Raw genomic sequence first — 27362 nt, 5'->3', positions numbered from 1 at the left:
TCAGATGGAGTCGGCCCCCCCCCCCAAGAGGTCACCCGGCAGCAGCGCGGCGGGGCTCCCCATCTGGTGTCGCTCGTCCAGGGCGGGAGACCCCCAGAGGCTGCTGCCGGGGAACCCCGCTCCCCCCATCCCCCCCCACAGGCCCTGCCTCCCGCCCTCCATGCCCCCGGCGCTTCCCACCACGGCCCCGTTGCTGCTCCAGGGTGCGAACATGCCCAGACCGGGGCCCTGGCTGGCCGCCGGGTCCGGGGAGCTGCCTGCGGCGTCCAGGCTCTGCCAGCCGGAGCCGGAGGGCCCCGGCCCCACGTTCCCTGCTCCGCCGGAGCCTCCGTCTACAACCACTCCTCCTCCTCTGTCGCCGCTTCCTCCGTTACCACTGGTCCCGGAAGGCCCCGAGCCAGGGGACACCGCTGCCCCCCCGCCGCTGCCTCCTCCAGCCTGGGAATGTGCAATGTAACGAGCCACCTCCTCCTCGCTCACAAACTCCGCCAAGATGGTAGTGTTGCCCAGGACGCACCTTGTAAAAAAAAAAAACAGTCGTTTACAGAGCGAAACACAGACCGCCTGCCCCCACCTCTCACTCACACACACAACTTGTGCAATAACTCCAGTAGTACACTGTACATTACTGTAATAAGCTAGATAGTACATAGTAATAATTCATATTTATAAACTATAACCTATATACACATAACAATAATTAATACTGTGCATATTATCGCAAGGTTTGGGCCAGTGTAAGAATTTTCAAAACTGTTCGATATGAAGACAAACACCGACCGGAATACCGAATTGTACCACTAGGTAATGTGGAACCAAATTTCACAAGTGCGAGTTCCACCCAGAAACATTAAGCTGCAGAACCAAACAACTCGACCCAACACTAAATATCGCATTTTGTATATTTTTATATATCTGACTGTTTCCTATTTTTTCGTTAAACATTTGACAATTCAATGTTATAACAAATGTTATTTCATTATTATTTTTATTCTCCTTTATACCCCCAGACTGTTCAGCTTCTTTTGTAATTGTCTGCAAAGAAACGCACCAAACCTCACCGGAACAATAGTAGTAGTAGAGCTGAATAGTTAATAGTAGAGCTGAATGTATGTGTCAGGATAAAACAGATTCTGATCAGGGAAAAAGCACTGAACGTGTATGAGACTAACATGTGGAGGGCGCTCTGGGCCTTGGCCGCTTCCTGCTTGGAGCTGTAGCGAATCAAAGCGGTGCCCTGGGTCAGGCCGAGGTGGAAGGTCAGCAGGGGGCCGTGCTGCATGCAGATGGTCCTCAGGGTGGAGCCGTCAATCTGCAGGGACAGACAGTGTGACACGCAAAGTGAGACTAAATCAGCCTGGAGGACTTTACAGGGCTTTTGGCTATACAAGCCGCCAATACATTTTATATTCAAGGACAATAAAAACCTCAAAATGTATTACGATTGTTTATAATTCAGAAAAAATTCAAATTCCTGAAATAAGTTGCAATTGAAAACATGTACCTGCGGTGTGAGATTGCTGAGCACCAACCAGCAGCTTCCCCGGGCACTACCGTCGCTCCAGGTGGAGGCTGTGGAGAGCGCGAGAGAGAGAGAGTAAATTCAGGATTACATCAGCTCAATTAGAAACAGGTAGTTTGGTGGGACGAAGGAGCGGGCAAAAGCTTTCATGGGAATGGCTGGGATTTACCGGTGGTGCCCGAGGAGCCGGTGCCCCAGCCCCTGGCGGCCAATCGCGGGGCTCCCCCAGACCAAGGAGAAGGCAACGGCTGCTTTTGACTGGCCAGTCCTGGCGGCGGCCGGGACAGCTGGGACTGGCTGAGCTGGCTGCGGCTGGCTTTCCAGGGCTTGTTGTGTCCGATGGGCTCCGGGGGCCAGCTGGTCTTATAATCTGTGTACTTTACTGTTGGAGAGGACAGGAGACATTACAGTACAACATAGCACTGATCGTTTTGAGCACCAAAGACAAGATCCAGACAATTCAGAGACTTTTGATAAAATTATTTTTGTGAAAAATTTATGCATTTTAGACTAATGCTCAAATAATATTGAGTAAACTCTAACCATTTCCAGTTTTTGAGTAATGTTCAAAAACCTTGGAATTTTCAGTCACTGCGTCTGACAGACAACTGGTGAATGACTGAACTTAAATAAAAACATGGTAAAGCACCTAAAACACGATTTCAGATTCGTAAAAACAGAAAAGGTGGATGTCACAGGTGTGGGAGGAGCAGGTCTAGATTAAAAAAAAAAACTACCATACTTATAGTAGTCAAACCTGGACTAGATTAAAACAAAACATTTAAAATATTTGGTTTGTGAAACCATGAAAAATAGAAACATGAAAAATTTGGATTTCAGTGCATTTATCCCCCCCACAAAAACTGCGGCTAAAGGAAATCAATCTAAAATAAAAAGACAGTGACCATAATCATCATAACCGAGTATATAAATAGGTTATTAAGGCATTATAAATACTGTATTTCAAAAATAAACTAGGGGGTCCCTGCTCTGTTTCTCTATACACCAAGGGGCCCTTGGGCTGCAAAAGGGTGAAGACCCCTGGTCCAAGTTAAGATCATGAGGTTCAAGACAAGACGACTTCACATCAGCACTTGAGAGCTCTTCTGGTGTCAACAATGCATGTGGCTTGTGTTTGCGTTACCTGTGTTGTGTGCGTTGTTGAGGGGGCTGTCTGAGGCACTGTAAGGCCAGGCACCAGGTGAAGGCAGCAAGGTGTTCAGGGGAGGGGTGGAATCTGCAGGCCCAGCACAAACAGGCACAATGAATCAAGATGTTGAAAAATGTACAACATTCAAAGCAGCAATACAACCTAACATAGACATTTAAAGTGGTTGAGCAACATTTTTAACGCAGAGATGAATTGATACTTGAGACTAAACCCTGGATTAATTCTGGCATTACAAAATGAAATTCAAGGATTTTCAAGTACTTTTTAAAGCATTTTAAGGACTTCACGTAAAACATAATACATTTTCAATGTGATCTTTATGAAGAAAAAATAAAATGTTAATCTCATCACACACACACACACACACACACACACGGACTCCACAAGATATCTCAAGGTGTCCTGTGGTATCTGGCACCAAGACGTTAGCAGCAGATCCTTTAAGTACTAAGTTGCGAGGTGGGGCCCTCATGGATTGGCTTGTTCCAGGACATCCTACAGATGCTTGATAAGATCGGACCCACACCCGGCCATCGTCATTATGTAAAAGAAAATGGGATTCATCAGACCAGGCAAACTTCTTCCATTGCTCATGGTTCAGTTCTGACCGGTCTGCGGCTACACAGCCTCATACACAGCAAGCTGTGACGCACTGTGTGTTCTGACACCTTTCTATCATAGCAGCATTAACTTTTCCAGCAATTTGTGCACCGGTAGCTCTTCTGTGGGATCGCACATCACTGAGTCTTGGGCGCTCAAGAGCCTGTCCCTGGTTGTCCTTCCTTGGACCACTTTTGGTAGGTACTGACCACTGCATATTAGGAACACCCTACAAGACCTGTCGTTTTGGAGATGCTCTGATCTAGTCGTCTAGCCATCACAATTTGGCGCCTGTCAGAGTCGCTCAGATCATTACGCTTGCCTGTTTTTCCTGCTTCCAACACATCAACTTAAATAACTGATTGTTCACTTGCCTAATATATTCCACCACTTGACAGGTGCCATTGGAACGAGATGAGCAATGTTATTCACTTCACCTGTCAGTGGTTTTTCACAGGTCACAGGTTTTCAACGATTGCGTTTTTCCAAGGTTTTTTTTTTTTTTTTACAATCACTTCAGCACATTACATTTTTGCGGACGAAATTCAAGAACCACAAGGACCTGGCAAGAAACCCGTTTCATGAATCACTTATCTTCCAGTAAGGATCCCCTACAGACGCTGCCCACAGTGGATTTACCTGCATTATCTTGTAGCAACTGGTGGTCGGAGTCGTTGAGGCTCGGGGAGCCGGAGTTAACCATCATGCTCCCAGGGGTCATGTAAGGGTCGGACTCAGGGTCGACACGTTCGATTCCCTTCCAGGGCACGCCTGGGTGAAACTCTGTCGAGGAGGGAGCGGTGAAGGGAGTGTGTCAAAGCAAAAGTGTGTGGAGTGACAACTCAACTTTGGTCGCTTCTTGGGGAAAAGGTGAGTCATTAATGGAAATCACAGATGGACATCTTTGAAAACAAATACAGAGAAGTCAAATAATGGACAATTCTATATTTGAGGTATTCACGGTCTAACGAAATGTAGTTGATCCGTATGGATCGCCCACGGCGGTTCGGCATGTCAACTATGGATTAATTGCAAAATGTAACCATCATAGTAAAATAGTCTTACGGCCGCTGTTACTTTTTAAAGTAATAATTCCCTAAACTTGATGCAGAGTTGCAGTGAAAAGAAGATAGACGAGAAAGACGGGTGCTGGATTTTACTCTGAAATGCAATGATTGGTTTTACAGTATGTCGCAATGATGCTGCTACTTTAGGGCACAACGTGAATGAACTGCTGTACATCGCCGCTGTGCGCCTGTGCTTCCATCTTATTGTCATGGTCTAGCTCCACTAGTAAACAAATACAATGTGTATTGAGAGATTTCTCTACAAAATCAGCTGTACCTCACTTAATTCTCAACCGATCTTCATGAAATATGGTTTGTTATAAAGGTGAGAAATTGAACATGATACTGGTAACTTATTAGAATCAAATTCTGTTACTGGGGGGAAGATCTAATTGTATTTTTCATTCATTACCATTTTTAAAGTAAGAAGGTACCACGCGTGCCTCAAATTAAGGACTGAATATTTTATATATTTTAAGATTTTATTAAAACATTGGATATCTTGAATGTTGTTTTCATTCAGACCATGGGTAAAAGTTCCTTGCTTGAAGTGTGTTCCTGTATAATGTTAAAAACGAATGGATGGGACCATATCTAATGGTAAAAATCATAAATAAAAGTATATAAGAATCAAGAGTCATTGCGAGTGGCTCACCAGGAGGCCAGCTGGTGGTGGCGGCGGCCTTGGGAGCCATTTTGTTCCCGGGAGTGCGATGCCAGTTGTCCCCCAGCGCGTCTCCGCTCAACATGTCGTACTGAGAGTAGGGGGAACCACCGGGCATCTTCATGGGTGCGATGGGACCTGGGGGTGGGGTAAGCCAAATGAATCGCTCTAGCTTATTCTCAACATCTTGACGATGAGTCAGCACTGGGCCATTATTAGGGGGCCAGCCCCATATTGTTTTTACTCAGATTTTATTATTTTTAATCTTCTTGGCGTTTTTTAGGCTAAAAGTATCGGAAACACGGCAGCCGCAGTACGCACAGACATGGTTGAGGTCTGGTTAGAACAACAATCAACATTGTACATCAATATTGATGTACATTTGGAGCAAAACATTTGTGAAAAACTGTTGTAAATGTACCGGAAGTGGAGGAATGTTGATGCGATTTGATTCATATCAGGAGCGGGGGGCTTTGTGACATAATTTGAAGTTATATAAGTCCAAGCTTAGTCTCTCGGAAGTCATTCGCATTCAGCGACTTGCACCATGTGGACTGCAATGCATTCACAGACAACCCGTGTAGACAGACAACTCGAGGTGATGCTGCGTTTAACGGAAAGCTGTTACTCTTGCTACATTTTACAAAACCCTAAAAAACTATCAATCGGTCACAGGAGTTTTCACGTAGAAAGTTCTAAGAACCTTTGGAGGAACCATCCCTTTTTCTTTTGTGTCCACATTGCATGATCTAGGAACGATCGTAATTGTTAAAACACCATTCTTGAGGGACATTTAAACTAAACGACACAAGAGGAACCTTCAGTGACGTAAGGGCACAGTGAATGGTCCAGACGTAAGTTCATGGTGATTGGTCGAGCACATGAGCATGAGAAATGCTCATGTGGAAAAAAAAGATTAAAAAATAAGATAATTAATTTTCAGTAAGAAACCGACCCACAGCCAGGGGAGAACACAGTGGTTCACCATACAGACCTCATATCACACACACAGTCTGGGTAATCGACACTGAGACGTCATAACAGCCTCTCAGAGTAGAGTTGTATTACCACAAGCATCACAATGTTATAGTAATGACAAATCCTGGTCTACAGCCACATGCAAAAGGCTGCTTTTGCTTGTGCTGTGTTTCACAGAACCCAGAAAACTGTAATACGTACCTAAAATGACTTAACTGGACCCCATGTATTATTGCTTGCTGCCTGCAGTTATATTTCAAGATTATCATTCATCATGTGAATTATAGCCCTTTTGAACACCCGTGGCTTTACAACTTACTTTAAATGACATGGTTAGTGCAGAAGAAAAGGAATGAAGTGGATTTAATCCATGACTTATACGGAAGACATACCTCGCTTTCGTTTCAAAGCTGCATACAGGGTTCATACTGGCATTACAAAATTAAGTACCTTTCAAGGACTATTTTTTCCATTTTCAATGACTTCACACGAAACAAAAACAATAAATTTTTTATGTGATCTGTATTATTTAAAATATAATCTTAATTTTCAAGAACTTCAGGACAAAAGTATTCCGGTACTTAAAATCTTCAGGATGAAATTCTAATGATTTTATGAAATTCTGCTTAGCTTTTCAATCAAAGGACAAGCAAACAAATAACATCCATCAAAACACTGCACAAAAACAGGTAGTCACACTGATTTGGGACGACAAATCTCAATGACAGGACGTCAGTTCCTTACCGTTCTTGTGGAGCATGCTGTCGGGGGTGGAGGGGTCCGGAGACGAGTGGCCCTCCATCATCCATTTGAAGCGAGACTGCTGACCACCCAGGTCTTTCATGCCCCCGAGGTCCATGACCGGCAGGTTGACGCCAGAACCGAACCCTGCATCGGGCGAAATGGGAGTTCTTAAGTTTCAACGGTGGTTAGCAAATACAAGCAATGGATTGTCAAAATAGCATTTTCATTTTCAATGTGATCTATATTAATTAAAATGTAATCTTAATCTCATTAGCTATTATTTATATAAGTATACACACCGATCAGCCATAACATTAAAACCACCACTAATAACCACTAATATTCGTGTAGCTCCCCCGCCAAAACAGCTCTGACCCGTCAACGCATGGACTACATGGGGCCCCCATGGATCAGACTTGTTGATCCAGTACATCCCACAGATGCTCAATCAGATCATCCACTTGACGTTGAAGAAAATGTGATTATCAGACCAGGCCACCTTCTTTCATTGCACCATGGTCCAGTTATGACGCTCACATGCCCATTGTAGGCGCTTTCAGCGGTGGACAGGCGTCAGCATGACTGGTCTGTGGCTACGTAGCCTCATACACAGCAAGCTGTGATGCACTGTATGTTCTGACACCTTTCTATCATTGGCAGCATTACGTTTTTCAGCAATTTGTGCTACAGTAGCTCTTCTGTGGGATGGGATCCGAACAGCCTTCGCTCCCCACGCGCATCAATGAGCCTTGGGCACCTATGATCCGGTCACTGGTTTACTGGTTGTCCTTCCTTTGACCACTTTTGGTAGGTACTAACCACTGCATACACCCCACAACACTGGCCTTTTTGGAGATGCTCTGACCCAGTTGTCTACCCATAACAATTTGTTCCTTGTCAAAGTGTCTCAGATCCATACGCTCGCCCATTTTTCCTGCTTCCAATACATCAACTTCAAGAATTGACTGTTCATTTGCTGTCTAATATATCCCACCCCTTGACAGGTGCCATTGAATCGAGATGAGCAATGTTATTCACTTCACCTGTCAGTGGTTTTAATGTTGTGGCTGTTCGGTGTATATATTATTAATCTCACTGTCATCTAGTATTGTAAGTGTATATTTCCTACCACGCTGGATAAAATGTACATTTCCCGGGGAACATCTATATCATAAAAGCGATTCTGGAAAAATTGTATCACTTTACTATTTGAATAACAAAACCAGGCTGAGTATCACAGGAGTTAAATTATCACTTTTTTTCAAGGAGTTTTCAAGCACTTCAGCACAAAAGGGGCTATTTTGAAGGTATTCCAGTACTTAAATTCAAGCACTCCAAGAACCTGAAAGACCCGGTAAGAGCCCTGAATACCTCAATATAGACGTAATATGGATGTTGATATTATAACCAAGAATTGATTAGAAGAGCAAAAAATTCCATGAAGTTCCCTAAGTCGCATTACATGAGTATAATGGGGCCCTAAAGACAACATTTAACGAGCCCTGCAGCAACAGTGCAATGCGCTTCCTCTCCCTGCACTGTTCTTAGTGTAGAGTCTCACCGGAGTAACTGCTGTGCGTCTTCTGATGCAGGTCTGCTACCGATCCTCCAAACCCCGGGTGGGACAGAGATTCAACCCCCGGCAGTTTAGGACCCCCTCCGACTCCCCCCATGTGAGAGGGTGAGAGTTTGGAGCCTCCGCCACTGGCCTGCTGCTGCTGCCTCTGCTGCTGGAGCACAGCCATGATCCTGGCAAGCTGAGGAGAGGAGGGAAAGATGACAGCGTTACACGGGATGTCACCATAGCTGTGCATTTTACACCTAAGCCTTCAGAGTGATCCTCCTGCAATTAAACTGTCTTCGAATAACCTCACCAGACACTAAGGCCATAGGCTATTCTCATTTGACGATACCACCCTATGTTCAAAGTGATTTAACAAGAGGCTGCTAGCCCGTTAGCCTCCCCCATACATCCCGTCACGTCAATTCCACAAGACTTTTCACTATACAACTTTAAGTTTTAAAAATTGTATTTGTATTTTCTTTTATTGCAAAGATTGTATTGAAAATACAAAACGGCACATAATACATTGGATGCAACGGTACACGGTATGTTATCGAACCATTCAGTACACCCCCCGCGGTTCAATATACACACGTAAAGGTATTACGGTATCACACACAGAAGTTGGCAGAGCAACTAAGTGCTGCTTCCTATTAAATCCGTGTTAATCCACTGCTGCAGCTCCACTGGCCAGGTCAGTTGTGCTGAGCCGCGCAGCATTTCTCCTTTTTTTACGAGAGGTCAATTATTATTATTTTTTCCCAACTGCAGGCGACTTTGTGAGTATAGTCAATAAAAACTCGATACAAAACAACCTAGAAATGTTTTTGTAAAGAGCGAAATCCATCAAGGAGTCAACCCTGCAATGGCTGTGTCTCTCTTTACTAACTTCTCTTGACAGATTTTTTTAAACGGCTCTTTTGTAGAAAGGAAGGGAATCGGGTCTCGCTGGGTGATGAGCCGTTCTTTTTTTTTTGTCAGGTTTTACAGTTTTATATTGTGTTTGTTTAAGTTGCCGTCTCCTGCAACCAGCAAATTTTTCCCCCTTTATGTAAGAGATAGCCTATGCTCCTCCCTAGCTCTGAGGTAGGTGCCCTGGCTGAAAAGGAGCGCACCCACAGTCACATCAGGTTTACAAAGAGAAGGCACACACGCACTGATCCGACTGTGAGGTTTTTTTTCAAAGTTATTTTACTATTATTATTTGTGTGTGAAAAATACAGTTTAAACCTGTTTTACACAAAAAATAACTAACTATAGTACTGGTTTTATTTATTTCTTATTGTGAAATGTTTCTAAAATATTATTTATATATATATATAAACTAATTAATATTTGAATTATCCACTATCCTGGACCTCTCTGATCCTCCAATCAGATGAACCCACCACTTAGTTTTTAGTTTAGTTGTAACATTTCCAACAGTGAGCAAAATAAGAATAAAAGTCAGAATTGATTTATTAAAAAACATTACTACTCTCTAAACGTATTGTTTATTAAACAGAGATTTAAGGGGATAATTAAAATCAATTATAAAATAAATGAAATATGATTCTGCTTAGAGGTGCATTACCACCACCTACTGGACCTTTCCAGCCCCGCCGATCATGCCACACGAAAAATGCTGACGTATGCGGCTAGGATAGCTAGAAGGCTGGGGTGTGTCAAAGAATAAGCCCAACATGGTAAACTTGATATCTGATTGGTTAAATAATTTGACAATCAACAACATCCTCCCCATTTACTTCAACAACAGAGGGGATTCACTCGAAATTCTGAAGGCCTTAGGGTAGATTTCTGATTGGAGGTATAAAATCTGATTGGATAAAAGCTCTAATTTATATGAGCTGCACTGGAAGCAGTCAAACTGAGGGAGAGAGTAGAGTAGCAATGAAATGATATTAATAGACTGATGGGAACGAACTTTGTAAAATACATATAGCATTCATGAAAATATATTAAATAACTGAATATCTCTATTTTATGTCAGAACCTTTTATTTTTCAAATTTAAATGATAAACATAATTTTCTGATTCTGTAACTCTGGGCCAGCAGAGGAGGCCTTGCTGGCCCTGACGGCCCACCTCTGCACCAAAATAACGGAACCCTATCTGGAATCTTCTGTGTTATGTGTACCTGCTGAGGGTCTGCCTGCTGGCGTACGTTCTGGGTGAATTTCCTCTGGTTCTGCAGCAGCTGCAGCTGCTGCTGCTGCTGCTGCTGCTGCTGTTGTTGTTGTTGTTGTTGTTGAGGCTGCTGTTGCTGCTGCTGAAGAAGGAGCTGGCAAGCCTTAAGGAAGGGTGAGAGAAGAGGGAAGATTGAAAAAAGAAAGAGAAAAGGAGAGGCAGAGGGAAAGCAAAGGAGGGAAAAATCTTCGTGAGACATTGCAATAAAGATGGACGACCATTACAGTCTTCCTAGGACATTCTAGGCGTCGCGGTTAACGGTCCTCACCAGCTGGAACTGGATGTGAGGTGGGTAGATGCTGCTGAGCATGGCAATGTGCTGGGGGGACAGCTGCGGCGGGAACACACCTCCCCCGACCCCTGACACCCCACCCACTCCGCCCACACCCCCCACGCTACCACTGGGCATCTGCTTCAGCACAGAGCCTGGCACCTGCAGAGAGGACGAAACAAGAGGGCATAGCCATGAACGTTAGGAAACGCAATGGCAGTGGGCCTCCACTCGTTTTTTTAAATGTTATTCCTGCTATGGCCACGTTTACTAAATTTACATGGATCAGTTGACTCAGTAACGAACACAGTTGTAAGTCTAAAAACAAGGATGTTTCTTGTTAAAGTCTCGATTAGGGTTGCCGCGGTAATCTGGTTTACACAGTGTTCGAGCGCACACCAATTATATTATTTGCCCACTGCCCCCACCGTTGTTTTGCGGGACCTGTCTCCCTCCAACTGTAATTAGCGCCAGTGCACAACGGGGACACTGCACGCTTACCCCCCACCCAACGCCGTTGTTAAATGTCCGGTGTTACTGTTAACACTGGTGTTGTCATGAGTTTATTAACCGGTGGGGAAAATTCCTCAGTGTGACATCCCTAGTCTAGATTGACATGAACGTTGAAGGCTAACGGAAGGGGATGTTGACTACAGGTACTAAGTTGACCACAGGGAGTAAGACCTTGCAGCCACATTCCTGCACATTCACACGAAAAGAAAAAAAGGTAAACAGCTAAAAGGAAGGCCGCAGGCATACCTGTGGTGACAGGAATGGATGAGGCACTTGCGCTCGTATCCCTGGAGAAGGGTTGATGGGTGGCACACTCGGCTGGTGTCTGGATTGGGACATGCCGCAGCCGATGCCAAACACGTTGTGACTTCCCTGGGATGAAGCGAGACAATAACAGCAAAGAGGTATTGAGAGCGTGAGGAAAAAGAAAATACTGATAATAAATAAAATATATGGAGGCACACAAACACACACACAAGATGGACACAGATGGCGAAACATGGAAGGAATCCTTTCGGGAGTGTTTCTGTGCGATGTTTATCCAAACCTCACATATCTGAACTTATTGGTGAACTGACCCAAACATTTAACCCCTTTACTGCCAGCTACACTGAGCAGCTAGTTAAAAAGCAACCACTTTGATTGAGTTAGGGACATTTAAGTTACCCTGTACAGCAGTCAGGGACTTGGACAGCGGCACAGGGGTTCGGATGAATGAGGTTTGACAGCATTGTGAGCAAATGGAAATCTGTAAACAATCATCTTCCAAGCACCGCAGCTCGCTATGGCAGCATGTTGAATGGATGATCCAACGCATAGAAGAAAAGCTGTCTTCTTACTTGTCTAAGGGGGACAGTGTGGTTGTAGAGGGGGTGGGACTTGTAGACAGTGGGTGGAGAGTAAAGAGAGCCGTGACCCTCATCCCCAAGGCACCCATCCTGACTGGCGAAAGATGAGGTCTGTCACAGTGACAGCCAATGGGAGTAGCCCGATTTGAATGAAAGGAAAGAAATGGGCAGGACAGGTCGGGGGGGGGGCGGGGGCGACAAAGGGACGGAAGAAGAAAGGTGAACAGATAAAAAGACAAATAGTTGACTGGACGAGAGAAACTACGGACAGACGGGCAAGAGTTGCAGAACGGTACCTTGTCATAGTAGGAGCCAGCGTCCGCAGGGCTGGCCTCTTTGGAACCAGGAGAACGATAAGCCACGCCTCCCCCACCGCCTCGACCTCCTTTTCTCAAGTCTCCATTGTAATCATTCATGGTCATGCCCCTCTTTTCCCCTTCCATTTTCTTTTCTTGGAGGGAACCAGGGGCCAAGTCCATGTTTCTACCACTGGGATCATCACCCTGTAAACAGTAGAGGATGCTGCCACTTAGTGCAAAATCTTCCTCACATAAAGGGAGGATCGATGTCATAGTTTACATTCTTTATACAAGGAGTCAAAACTCCATTATATACGGTCAGTGACTCAGTGTCCTCACAGAATTAGATTCTATTTGTGGTGGTAGCTGACCGGAGGGTGTAAGAGAGTGACAGAGTTTTTTGTTTTGTTCAATAAAGAAATTGAGTAAAATAAAATACATTAAAAATTTTATTTGCTAAAGACTAACCGGATACGCGATCGCGCCTCTCCAGTGTCCCCATTATGCAGGATCGTTCCTTCAAAGGATCCAAAATGTACTTGCGTTTATGTGAGTGATAGAGAATCAATGCACTGCACGCAACTCTACAATGCAATAAGACCTCACCCATATTAAATAGTAAAAAAATGCCTAAATCAATGTGGCGGTCAATGTTGATATTGTGGCGGGCCGGCCACAAAAAAAATAAATAAATAAAAATCAATGAATGGGAAACACTGGGTGACTAATATTCAACAAAGGCAGGCAATCCAGAATTAAAGCAGAAAATCCACAACAACAAAATCCAGTGAGACGGGAGAGCTGGATATTTTCTTTGCTGTTGGGCTTTGCAATAATTGCTTGATTTGAATCAAATTCTAAGCAACGCACGCAATGATTTTTCCTCCATAGCCTTCCATAATGGCTTTCTGCGACTTCTCCCAGTTGAATGATTTGAGCTTCCGTTTACTGAGAAAACCCAGCAAAACCTGCGGAAACCTCCAGCCTTACCAGTAGCCCCATGTTGGAGAACTGCCTGTTGATGGGCGTCATCCAGGAATCACCTGCCACGTTCTTCAGGGCACCCTGAAGAACAAAGCATGGCAAAGCATGGCTCATCAAGTGCTATTGTAATTCCTAAGACTTGTGTCAGTACAAAACTTCTAATGCTTATTCTCATCATTCATTTCATCCAATGTTGGGAGTAAAATGTTTAACTTTATTTTTTTCTTCCTCAAACCTTGCTGCTGTGTTTCTTGGCGGCATGGCCTTGACCCCAACCACTGTTGCTTCCCTGTCCCCAGGACGAGCCGCTTCCCTGGGAGCCGGCGCTGTTCCACATGCCCCCGCCTTCCTCCTCCTCTTCCCAGCTGGAGTGTCGGGTCGCTGCCACAGAGTTCTCCCCTTCGCCCCAGCCATCTTGCATAGACTTTGAACCTAGCGGAAAGCCAATTTAAAATGTACTTTTATACACTTAGTCAGGGTCTCAAACGCAATTGACCTGGGGGCCACTGGCCAGGTTGTCTTCCCCGCCGTAAAATATCAAGGGAAAAACAAACAGTCCTGTGTTTTTTTTTTTGTTTATATGTATGTTTACACTGAGCAAAAATACCTATATTTTTTTGTCTTTTGTCTTTTGTGGGAAAGGTTACAATTGTCACTGGAAACCTGACACGCCCCCTTTCAGGTGCGTTCGTTACATCAAACGTTACACACCAGAAAAAAGAAAAGAATGGCAATGTCTATTGGCAATGGAAACTGAGTCAATCGCCTCTTTTTTAGCGGGTTTACTCGTGTTTAAAAACCTGCATATACATGCTAATTTGGATGTATAAATGGTACCTATTCCTTAAAAAAATATTTGTTATATTACATTTTTTTTTTCTTATTGCGTTTTATATTCTGACAACTTTAGTTGTGTGTAGATTTTTTCCATTGTGTATTTAAAATAGATATTCAGGCCAGATTTAGCAATATGTCAGAAACAAGTACCGCATTAAATTGACTCAGGGGCTGGATGTGTCCCCCGTGCCTGTAGTTTGAACCCCCTGCTCTATGTCAAACTTACAGAAACTTCAAATGGCTGGGCAGCTACAAAGTGTTTTCTCAGTGGCTTTTGCCACTGAGAAAAAAAAAATTCTAGCCGTCCCATTTGGACTGTATTTCACTTTTTTTCCTTTTCTTTAAATAATATATTGTCTCCCTACCAGATTTGATGGGGTTGGGGGAGGGATTACCCCAACCTGAATATATTGTTTCCCTACCAGATTTGATGGGGTTGGGGGAGGGATTGCCCCAACCTGAATATATTGTTTCCCTACCAGATTTGATGGGGTTGGGGGAGGGATTACCCCAACCTGAGGACTTTCCTGCTGTATCTGCAGGGTCTCCCCAACCAGTAGGGGTTTCGGTGTGCTTGCCCCAGGCCGCTGTGCCGTTATCCACAGGACTTGCTGGAGAAGCATCGCCCCAGCCGGATTGACCTAGAGGCACAAAAAACAGCATGAAGGTAGAACAAAAACAAGTTTAAAAGGTAATGGGGGAAAAAAGGGATAAGTAAATTAGGATCAGTTAATGAATGTTTTAACCAAGTTCGTAATCATAGCAGGTAACCAGTCATTTGAAGTTGCTGTTTTCCCCTGTAATGTCTGTTGAGTTCAGAAATGCAGGTGGCAGGTGAATCTTCGCTCAACTTTCTTTGACGAATCTACAGGAACGTGCTACCCATACTAAAACCTTTAAACACTGAACCAAAACTTCTGCATACCTAAACTTTAATTCCCAAAGTGAATTCAATTAATTCTTCCTTTATTTATTCCGAGCAACTCATCCAGTTTCTCACCCATAGTTGGAGCTTTCCCTGGTCCGTGCCCAGGGTTAATGTCCCTGTTCCCTCCCAGTGCCGATGCCTGTCTGGTGGGCTGCTGCTGTACTGGGGGCCCCTGCTGCTGTACTGGGGGCCCCTGCTGCTGTACCGGGGGCCCCTGCTGCTGTACCGGGGGCCCCTGCTGCTGTACCGGGGGCCCCTGCTGCTGCTGCTGCTGCTGCTGCTGCTGCTGCTGAGTCTGACCCTGGCCATGTACTGGCTGTTGCTGGCCAGAAGTGGCACCGTTCTTATCCCACAGGTTGACCGGCTTGTAATTGTAGTGGGTGGGGTCTCCCCATGCCGACGTCCCGTCGTCTATCTCATTCTTCCTGCTGATGGACTGCGGTGAAGGTTCCTCCCAGCCGCTTGGCTCTGATCCACTTCCGCCTCCACTGGGGCTGGGCCCCGAGGTACAGCCTGAGCTTTGGTTCTGATTCTGGGCTTGGGAGGCAGGTTGCCGCCCCCAGCCACCTTGCATCGCCCCTTGGTCCAGTGCTTGGTGCTGCTGAGGATGCTGATTGCGGGGCTGTGATTGTTGCTGTTGCGGTGGTGCCTGAGGGCCTTTAATGGAGCCCGACTGGCTGTTTGGCATCTGGTGCATTTTGTTGGTGCCGCCGTTTCCTCCACCCCAACCTTGGTGGTGGTGTTTGGACCCCGTGTCCCCCCCTGTGCTCACCCCACCCCCCCCATTTCCACCTCCCCCCCCCGTACCCCCCCCACCCCAGGTTCTCCGGGGGGTGCCCTCGTCCCAGCTCCCCCACGTACCTACATTCGAGTCTCCACCAGAGATACCCGCATCCTTCCTCTCTTCCCCCCATCCTCCCCCACTGCCACTGTTAGATTTGGGCTCTCTCTCTCCCCAGTTCCCGCCACCCCCGGCCCTCTGTCCTGCCCCCCACCCACCTCCTCCTCCATCCCTGCCCATCTCTCTCCATGCCCCCATCCCTTTCTCCTCCTTAGCCTCTCCCCAGCCTCCACTCGCTGGGTTACCCTGTTGTCCCATATCCCCCCAACCTCCCCCATTTCCTCCTCTATTGCCCCTCCACTCCTCATTGCCCCCCCATCCTTTGGCTCCTTGGCCATCCCCGATCCCTGGCCCTCCTCCACCCCAGCCCGTGGCCTTCCCCTGCTGGCTGTGGACAGGTCCCGTGCCGCCGGCTCCCATAGCTGCTCCGGCGGTCACCGACCCAGATTGTGAGACGCCAGGGCTCCTAATGTGAGGGCCTGAAGGCGGCAGGCCCCTCCCAGACTGAGAGGCCCCACTACTGCTACTGTTACTGCTGCTTTCCCAGCCTTCTCCTGCAGACCCAGCAGAAGGATGGGCCCCTGGCCCCATCAAATCAGCACTCGGGGCACCGGGGCCTCCAGAATACTGAGAACAACTTTGAGAGGATTGTGGGTGCTTGGACAAACATGAAGAGCCACCTCTGCTTCCACCCCCTTCCACGTCTAGGTTCCAGGTGGTGTTCTGTCGAATCTGGGTCTGGCCCCAGCCGGTGTTGGACAGTACCCTGGGATCCAAATCAGAGCGGCTGAGCAGGTTCTGTAAGGCAGCTTCAGCGCTTGGGGCTGGACGGTGGCACCGCTGACCACTGTGTGGTCCACTTCCATTCCTGGAATTCCCACCGCTTGACGATGACCCCCCTCTCCCCCCCTGTCCTCCTCCTGCCCCACCCCAATCCCCCGGTTCTCCCTCTCCCTTCTGATTGTCCCAAGCTCGTGTGGTCACGGTGGTGGCTGTAGGGGAGGTGGCAGGCGGGTTGCCAGCTGTGCTGCCCCCGCTACTGCTGCTGTTACTGCTGCAGGCTCCGCCTAGACCCTGCCCTACCGGTGTGGCCCCACCCATTCCAGTGGAGTTCCCGCCCCACTCTCCACTTGACCCGCCTCTCTCTCCACCACTTCCCCCGCTAGACCCCCACCCTCCCTGAGATACAGCAGAAGTTTGACTACTGCTCCCTCCGCTTCCGGCACCTTCCCAAGTGCCACCCCCACTCGTCGAACCTGGGTACCCCCACCCCGAGGTCCCGTTATCTCCCTCGGCAGCTCCAGATGCAGCTGCACCCCCCCAGCCATCAGTCCTCGAGGCACCCGTTTTGGAGTTAGCAGCAGGGTAAGAAGGCTGGCGTCTCCACGAGGAGGTGAGGCTGTGGTCCCCCCCGCTGAGCCCCGCTCCACCTGCCCCCACCTCACAGTCCAGTGCTCCTCCAGCCCTCTCACCCCCTACCATTTTTGGTCCTACTGATCCACCCTCCCACTTCGTACCTCCCGCTTCTCTGTCTCTGGATTGCATTTGGTGAAGTTGGTGGTGATGGGCGTTTGATTGATTCACAGATAAAGTTGGGTGACCCCCCTGCAGCCCAACCGGCCCCCCTCCTAGCCCGGGGCCTAGGGAGGTGGGGTTGTTGGCAGACAAGGACCCGCTGGGGCCTTGGTGATGGAGGGAAGACTGACCTCCTTCCCCCGCTGCGGCGGGCCCATCCTGCTGCACCAGGGCAGGCCAGGCCGAAGGGTTGGCATTTGGGTTGAAGTTGGCACCTGGAATTCCACTGCTGCCGTCAAAGGGGCCACCGGCGTCGTGGCCCCCCGGCGCAGCGGAGGCTTTGGAAAGAGGGGAGGGCTGTTGCAGCAGAGGCCCAGTGGCTGCCGCTGGATTCCCTCCCCCAAGTTGACCCTGGGAGGCAGCCGTCCCCCACGCCGCACCGCCGGATGACTGCATACATTCATTGGGCAAAGAGAACGAGGAAGTGGGCAAGGATTGGCTGCTGGAGGCACTGACACCACTTCTTACAGGCACTCCGTTGCTGCTGCTGCCCCCATTGGGTGTGCTGACCGAGGCCGCTGCCCCATCGCTGCCGACAATGCTCGGCCACTCTTCCAGGTTGTTGCCATCGACAATGACCTTCTCCCTGCCCTGAGCAGAGGCTTGGCTTCCAGAGCCTGTCCCCCACATAGAATTTGCATAATTAGAAGTAGTAGTAGAAGCAGCAACTGATGAGGTGAGGGACAGAGAAGAAGCAGCTGCACCAGAGTCTGAAAAAAAAGAGTTCAAGCCTTAAAAGTTAAATATTAACACATACAGACGTACGGAACACATAAAAACAGTGTAAATCATTTTATGGAGATGGACTGTATATGTATGTGATATAAAGCTCCTTTCCCACTTGCACTGAAAGTCTACTGGCAATGTTCTGTATTGGCTTCATGTGGGAAAGGGATCCAGTGTCGATCTTCCCTAAAAGTCGTTCAGTAAATTTCCCCACCCTCAACCTAGTACCATTTCAGAGAACGCTGGCACGTCTGTGAACGGAAGTGTGTGGGAATGGACCAGCCATATTGCCCTAAGGTAGAGGTGGAGCCAAATCCAAATAAAGCACAAATAGTGGGTTTTTTTTACGAATACGTATTTAAATTTTTTTTTTTTATATTTGTTCTAGGAAAGGGGAAAAATAAATAATTACATTCGGAAAAATGGCGAGTCCGAACCATGGAGCTTGAAAGGAAGAAGAAAGTGAAACCAATACAGTCTCCCCTCACGCACGAGCATTACGCAATATATATGTAATCGTCATCCATGTGGATACGGAACCCTTCAGTAAAGGAGGCCAATGTGGGAATGACAACTGCTATCTTTGCTGGATATGTTTTATCAAGAAATATTACGGATTCCATGTTGGAAAGGGGCTTATGTGAGATACATCCTGAATGTGGCTTGTTAGGTCCGTTACCATACTTGACACCAACCTGAGGCAGCAGCCATGTTTGCATTGGGGCCTTCCCCTCCTGCACCCCCGCCCCCTCCCAGCAGCATGGAGGACAGTGGCGGCTGGCCCCTCTTCAGTAGCACTTTGTGGTCCTGTTGGCAGCGGAATCGCGGCGGCACTTCTCTCGGCATGTAGCGCTGCTGCTGCTGAGACGCCTGGGCACCGCCGTTCCCAGCGGCACTGGGGCCGCCGACGGTGGAGGGGGGCTGTCCGTTGGCCACCACCAAGCGCTTGGCATTGCTGGCGCCCTGGGCTGGGGTGGTGGCGCTGCCAGGACCCGGGGCGGCTGGGGAGGGCGAGGCAGAGGGGGTGGATCCAGGGCTGGGGGAGGCAGAGCTGCTCTGGGTGGCAGGAGACTGGGAAGATACCGCCTTGGTCAAGTCTGACACTGAAAGGCAGGGCAAACACAGAGGGAACAAGAGAGGGAGGGAGTTAGTAGAATTATATCAGGCACAAAAATGTATATGTGAATGCATTGGATCTGTTTTGGGGTATTCACTTCAATAGATAAAATCAACCTTATGGATTGTGTGTTTACATATTTTCTAGCAGAATTGGACACTAAATATTTAGAACTGATGTAAAGGCAAAATACTGTCGTAGAATAAACTATTACCTCGAGGCACAGAAATATAAAAAACAAAAACAAAGATGCAAAACAATCCAAGATGCAGATACCTGAGTTGTTTTAGGACCACAGTATACAAACAATTATAAGAAACTTTACGAAAGGTATGTCGACACACATATTTGAAGCAAAGATGAACTAAATGGTATGTAGAGACCAGCAATGCATAATCAAAGCAACAGCAGTGTCCAAATCCATAAAAAAAAAAAAATCACAATGTAGAATGTAGTAACCAAGAAAACGCAACAGGCAAAAGATCACATTGAGGCTTACCTTTGTTTTTTTGCTCTGCAACCTGAGAATCAGAAAAAAAAAAAAATGATATCAACTTTCTTTCCCGTTACAAATACAATGAGTTTGACTCACCAGAGTCTATGTATTCTGAAAAGCAGTCAATATATAGGAAACTTAAAGATACGGCTGCAGGATTTTGAATAGACATTTTCATAAATAGAATATGCAAAGAAAGAAAACAATTGCATTTTCTAAATAAAAGTGCATGACATCTGTAATCAGGCCAATCAGTCTCTGATCACTGTGCTTTTATTGCCCGAAAAAGACAAAAGAGGGGCTCTGTGGAGCACAGATCACTTCTACGCGCACACCCCCCACCCCACCCACACCCACACTTTTCAAGCGACGTCACAGAAAAAGAAGCCCAAAGTCGTGTAAGCGGACTCTTGTTTCTGGCCCCGCTCTACGGGGTTCCTACAGCTTAAGGCAAGTTTGATTTAAGATAAAAATAAATAAGAATAAAAAAAGACTAAATACTTAGGGTTAGGGACAATTATGCCCAAATGTTTATTGTAACACAACAAAAAGTTAGATGATCTACTTCTAATGTTGGAATTTTTTTTTAACACCATATACAGTGGAAACATGCAAAACAATAACATAAAAATCATGAATCATCAGTAAAAACAGGGCTGCCCCCTGAAAGTCGACTGGTTGAATCAGTCAGAAAACCGTCAGTCTACTGAGATTCAAGTCGAACATCCAAAATAAAAGCACACTGTTCTGGCGAGCTGATTGCGGGCACCCCATCACTAGCGCGCCTCGTCGGTACCACCCCCCAAAATAGTTGAATATTCACATTGAACAGCCGAATCCAAAATTGTACAGCCCTAGTAAAAAGGCACAGTTGGCTGAGAACTTTAATTCCGAATAGCTATTCTACTACATCCCGTGTATTTTATCTTTTAGTGAAGCGTCACATCATAGGATAACATGCTTGCAGAAAACAGAGTATGTCCCTTGCAATTTAACTTGGTTACTGTTTTTCACAGCCATGGCAGGGATCTGCAGGCTTTCATCAATACTGCCTCCACCTGTTGTAATTCTGCCATTTTCTCTCTATATTGCTACCTTAGGGTGTTTGATTTGGTGATGAGCTGTGCCATCAGGGTGCCAGCCTTTCCCTCAGCTTGTATGGCGAGCTGATTGGCAGCATCCTACAGATGCTTGCCACCTCCGTTTTTTTGTCCTCTGCAAGCTCCTTGATGCGTGCCACAGCTGACATTTGGTTTTGTGTTACGATTTTGGTCATTTTCTTTCGCTTCTCCTCATCTAGGGTCATCCTGTACCTAGCTGATGCAACAGAGGACTGCAGCTCCTTAGTTATGGGGACCTTGAGGACCCCTCCAGACGGTGACATAGGCCATTTCTCAATACCAAGTACGCAAAGTCTGGACTTGCGGACTTGGTAGGTCAGACTTGGCAAGTTCGACTCGGGAGTATAGACTCCCACGGACCAATACCATTACCACCGCTTGGTGCGAAATGCATTCTGGGATATTTGGCCGTCCCAAGTCCACACAAGTCACCACCGATGCATCCTCGATAAAATGGGCGGAGCAAGTCCACATCCGGGCATTTGGACTGGACTTGATGCGTACTTTGAATTGGAACAGTACTTGGGCTGCGACTGATGACGTTTCACAAGTCCACAAGAACACAAGTACAGACAAGAACGCAGATTGAGAAAGGGCCATAGTCACTGATTGGTAGCTTGGTGACTATTCTCTTCCTGCATGTTGCAAGTTTCCACCTCTTTGGCGTTTGGTCCCTTCATGAAGACGGACAGCAGCTTATGTCTGTCCGGGTTCTTCACAACCTCCCGAGAATTGAACAATGCTCCATGAAGCATAATAATAATAATAATAATAATAATAATAATAATAACAAGAACAATAATGCTGGATTAAAATGGGATCCAGTAAACATTTAGGATATCTTTGTAATGGATGGGAGTAGGACACAGGTAACTTACCATTAATAATAATAATAATAGACAAAATAATGACTGTTGTTGGGTCACATGTTGATGGCGCAACCAAACAACACACCTGTTATATGACTGGCTGTTTGCGTGTCACCCGTTTATGTGGAAGGGAGGGAGCAGTCTTGGCGTCTAACAGCACAGCTAATGCTCAGTTAGCCGGCTGAGCGAACACTAACAGCGCTACAGCCCTTAGCACGAAGCTAAAGCAGAAAAAAGCTAAAGTTACTGTTAAGTTAACAGTAACACGTCAGTTACTAGGATTGGTAAAATGCAGAGAAATGCATTTCATTGCCTCAGTACTTGTACTCGGTGAATCTAATCTAACACCGGTAACAGCACGATTTAGGTTTGTTCATGCAACCAAAATTTGCGTATTCGTTATGTGCTTTCATGGCAGTTTGCATTTAATGCATATTCAAAAAAACAACTAAAAAGCCAATAATAATAATGTGCCACTTAAAATCAACCCTGCCGCCATGTCACGTTTCATTCTAAGATCCGTTATTACCAGCTTGGCCTGTGGCTTCCATAGTCTAAATGCCTAGTTTAAAGACAATTTGAGCTGGCTACTTACTTTAAAATGGTGCAGTACACCCTGGGCTGTTCCATGTCCCAAGAACTGCGATCCCAAATATCTGAGTGGACGTGATCTTTGCACCAATAGCGGACATGCAGATCCAGTTTGATTTTCGTGGTTTGATTGAGGCTCTGGTTGAACATTAAAAACTGTCCTTAATATTAGCATCCGCAACAAGCTGATCTGAGATGTACTTGGCTAATCCAAACTTGCTGATGTATGCCGTCTTGTCGGAACTGCATGGAAATGTGTGGGCAATTTCGGAGTCCGTGAACATTGCGCAGAATAAGTCACTCATTTGCCTTGTTTGACTCTTGCTTTGTCACTGTGTTCAGACACCACAGTACGTCTGTTTTCAGTGTAGGCGTACACCCAAATGTTGTCCAGAGATCTGTTGTTGTTGCCCTGGTGCTGGTATCGGAGATGGGGGTGGAGGCATGGTGGAGATAAGAGTAGAACAGAACTGGGAAATACCTGACGTCCATTGACGGGTTGACTTGGCAGTTTTGTGTTTTTCTCACTCTTCATGTGGGATTCTACTGCCTTGAAACTATGGCTGAACCATGAATGGAATTCAAAAGGACATCGAAATTTAACTGAGCGCAATTTTCAAATCTCAAAGAAATAAGCGCTTTTTTTTTTTATGTTACACAATCTAACCAATAAGGGCTGTCGTGGGGCTGGCTCTTCCTAGTCTAGCATGGCATCCCGGGGGGGGGGGGGGGGGGGGGGGGTGTGGCGCGGTGAGAAAGCGATCTGGGCACATTTTGCACACCTGTCTCCCTCTTTGACAATACTGACGATTGCGCCAGCGATGGGGTGCCTGCGATCAGTGTGCCAGAACAGTGCATTTTGATTTTACGTCTAACGGAACAAAACGAGTGCATATGGAACCAAACAGTGTGTAATGGGGACACTCTCTGTGACACTCCCCCACCCCCAGCATATGGCGACTGTTTCAACCCTCCACGCTGTCCCCGGTGAGAGCCAGTTCTTCGGCCCGGGCCATTATGCGCTGTGCACGGCATGTGCTGCTGGCAGAGCTCGGCACACCTGTAGAGTGCGGACGGAGCCTCTTCCAGAGCACTGCGTCTGTCTGTTTGTTTTTTTTGTTTTTTTTTATTTAATGAGCATAAAGCTGTGCAACAGCTCTCGTGTGCAACATTTCTATAAAGAAATACCTTTCTGCTGAAATACTGCATATATTTTGAATGTTAATTTGGAAAATGATTCCAACAAATACAAGGCTTGAAGTTTAATCAATGAGTCAAGATTGTACTGATTGTACTGTATTGATGTTTTTTCTTTTCACAATTGAATACCTAAATAAAGATGTCATTTACTTAAATTCATGCATCAATTCGTCTCATTTCATCATAACATGTACGTTTGGCCTACAGGAAAGAGCAGTTTATATGTTGACTGTATACATTTGTGTGTAGGTCCTACTATAGAATGATTTGCTTGTATTTAGTGAATAATACAAAATATAAGGAACATAAAAAAAAAAAATTTGCAATTCGATTTTTCCAAATCGTTCAACCCTACTTGAAACCCATCGTGCTGAGTTTGAAACACTTCCTGCACAAAATACACCGTGTGTTGTATGCATTGGCTGATACCAGTTTCAGCCATACCGCAAAATCTCACTAGCTAGCAGACAGTGAAAGTGCTCTGAGCATCCAGGCCGCAAACCAAATATTGCGAGTGTTGGTGCCGCTATTCTGATCTGCGTGACGTTAATGCGAGAGGATTTCAGTAAATTATTTAAAAAATAGACATCACCAATAATTTTGAGATTCTAAATTACAATGTCAGGAAAAAAATAAATAATTCATAAAATCCTACTTCTCGTGTCTTAGCATTTAAGACTTTTGAAAGATTGATTTAAGATTTTTTTAATACCAATAAGGTCTTATTTTTATTAAGATTATTATTTAGATTAATTCAATGCCTTTAAGACTTTTTAGTGCTCCACGGGCCCCCTGCTCTCCCTCTGCGTGCAGGCGGGGTTGCACAGAGAGAGATGACAGGCGCTGGCACAGCTTTACTGAAGAAACGGGTATGTATTAAACACAACATCAAACTATAACCGATAAACGTTATTGTCGCCGACACACAGAAAACAATCTTCCGTACACCACAATTCAGTGCAAATTATGTCAATGTAATTCAAATGTGTACACTAGATTAATAAAATAGTAATAGGGCCAAATAACTTTAACCGACTAGTATTTCTGGTGCCGACTAGTGAGGGTAGCAACGTTTAATGGACTTGTCGACTAATCGCACACATTCATAGTCTCCTCTCCCCCTTTGAACCTAACCCGCCCCAGTCTTGATCTCACGGGCAACTAAACCATCATGGTTGTACACATTTTCAGAACATTTAAACAACTGGAAAAGTAGAAAAAAATCGAAATCAGTCCAACTGCAGGCAGTGGTTTCTAGAGCATGTCACGTTGAAGACCGCATTTGCCACATTGCATTACCTTCTATGCACACAAGCACTATTTATTGTAGATGTATTTATTTCATTTTATTTCCTGACGTTAATTGAATGAAACAAAAAAATCCCCATGCAGTGTCCGATGTGATCCCTTGCCTTTCGTAAGTCGGAACAAACTTTTAAATGACATTTGTAGATCTAATATGACTCACAAATTTGTTCAGAAACAGGTTTAGTTGACTGATAAGGGGAAATAAGTCAAAGTTACGGAGTAAATACAAAACAGAGCTCAAGAAAAAAAACATGCTGGCTTAGGTCAGTTCAGAGTTCCGACTGCCGGTATGAATCCAACCAGAAAGAAAGCAGTTGACGGTATCTAGTTCTTGGGGGACCTCCCCAGTTCCTAGTTCATTTCAGGGAGTCCCCAGAACTGTTCGGTGCGAAGACGTCTAAAGACTCCACAATTCTACCCAAACCGACCCAATGACTAGGTCATTGGTCAGGGGGCCTTAATCCAAGACTGAATCATCATCGACATAACCTGCTCACCTTTTGAGGGGTCTCCCTTTTCCTTTTGTCGTCTTTCTTCCTTTTCTTGTCTTCCATGAACTATGACCTCGCGTCCCGATACTCCTTTCTGAAGAAGAAATACACCAATATTGACTACACACGCTGTTTAATTACAGAGAACAGAACATGGGACACGGCCAGCAACAAGGCCGCTAGTAATGGCAGCGAAATACTGCAACGTGGAACAGCACACAAACACCAACATCTCACAGCCATGCAGGCCTACAACGGTGTGGAGGAAAACCAATCAAGACTTATTGTCCTTGTTAGAACATAGAAACGTGTACCATGAAAGAAATACTGCAATAACTTCTCTTGAAACCAAAAGATAAATTCATGCAGCTTCTAATCCAAGTAGAAAGATATATCCACTGAAGACCCGTAAAATATTTTTGATATCGCCATCATATTGCATAATTTGGTCCATGGGAAGTGTGGGAACAAAACAGGCACACACCCAGGCCATAAGGATTATAAACTGTTACCTGGCCAGGGATGACATAATGCCCACGGATACCAATTCACACTGTAAAGCCTTACTTTCCCCCCGGGGACCAATAAAGTACCTATCTATCAATTCACCTATACACCATTCACCTGGACACTAATTAGACCCCCCCCCCCCGCATAATTTTGAATATTGCACCTTTATTGCGTTATTGCCCATTATTGTACCATCTGTGATTAACACCCCCTTCCCAATCACTGTCCATACACACACACACACACACACACACACACACACACAGATATTCATATAATTTATGTTTCTTGTATGTACATTTCTTTCTGATTTATTATCGGTTTGATATTCTTGTTTTGCACAGTCCTTGGAAATTCGCCACGTATCGTTTCACCGCATCATACTTGTACTTTTGCATTTGACGAATACACATTTTAAATCTTGGAATCACGCATGCAAAAGCCCATACACGCATACAAGGCGATTCCAGTGATTTCCATTGATATGACGGGATGGGCTGGAAAATGACACGAATCGTCAATTTGAAACGTAGCAATATCGTATTTAAACACTCGCACAGTCACGTTCCATTTGTTAAAGCCTGGGCAGGATTATGTTCACTTAAGTCACGCGTGCAGCAGACAACGTTAGCAGGAGAAAATGTATACCGGTATATATGCGTTTTAAAACCGGGTATGAATCGGGGCCCCGTCGTATAGCCTGCAAGTATGCCGCTAGCGCGATCTGACGTTAGCGAACGGCGGGTGCCAAAGCTAGCTAGCCTGCCGTGCGCATTGGCATTTCTATACGTTGTATCATGGAGAAGCTAGAACCAGGAGAATCATACAACACGAATCGCGCACGGATGAAAAAAAAAATCGGACAAACCGGTAACCCGCAGTGGTATACGGGCCGGTACTCACCACAGGAATCCCATATGAAGAACAGCTAGCGTGCTAGCTAGCTAGCTAAAGTGCTGGAGTGCGATTCTTTTTTTTTTTTTTTTTGCTTTTTGAGGCATTCGTCGAGGCTACAACGCACGACGACGCCCGAGCAGGCGATCAAGTATGTGGTGGGTAGTTGACTATACTACGTGAGGTCTTGATGTGGATGAATAAGTCCTGGCGTAAACCTAATTGTGCAGAAGAGTTGGGATTTCAGAGCGCTGTGGGAACGGCGGGGCGACGGTCGGCCATTTTGCTGCTCGGCGTGAAGAGGCTCGAGCTCGGAGCGCTCTGATTGGCTGCGGGCGTCAGGAGGGACGCGGGCTGGTGCTGCGTTAAAGAGATGGGAATTAACGGATCCCAGTTTGACCCACACCAGTTGGCGTCCGACCAACGGATTTGTTTTTGTTTTGTCC

At 46.0% G+C, this 27362-nt stretch overlaps 1 protein-coding gene across 1 annotated transcript; it reads right to left on the bottom strand.

The window, feature by feature from the left end:
• tnrc6ba (trinucleotide repeat containing adaptor 6Ba) lies at positions 1-27198 on the bottom strand (the record flags this gene model as incomplete). Its single annotated transcript, XM_080021456.1, has 22 exons — positions 26926-27198; positions 25519-25606; positions 19936-19957; positions 19015-19422; positions 15250-18303; positions 14729-14890; positions 13648-13844; positions 13419-13493; positions 12426-12632; positions 12121-12240; positions 11528-11653; positions 10766-10930; positions 10448-10600; positions 8308-8503; positions 6747-6890; positions 5016-5162; positions 3933-4076; positions 2667-2759; positions 1692-1904; positions 1505-1572; positions 1173-1312; positions 1-517 (listed from the first exon to the last, which is right to left on the bottom strand). Exons 2-22 carry the CDS (start codon positions 25573-25575, stop codon positions 1-3), a joined length of 6408 nt encoding a protein of 2135 aa, XP_079877582.1. The 5' UTR covers positions 25576-25606; positions 26926-27198.
• Positions 27199-27362: the final 164 nt, after the last annotated feature.

The sequence above is a fragment of the Zeus faber genome (genome assembly GCF_960531495.2).
Source record: "Zeus faber genome assembly, chromosome: 20".
NCBI lineage: Eukaryota > Metazoa > Chordata > Actinopteri > Zeiformes > Zeidae > Zeus > Zeus faber.
Note: the sequence above shows the minus strand (reverse complement) of the source record. Positions and strands in the feature narration are given on the sequence as shown.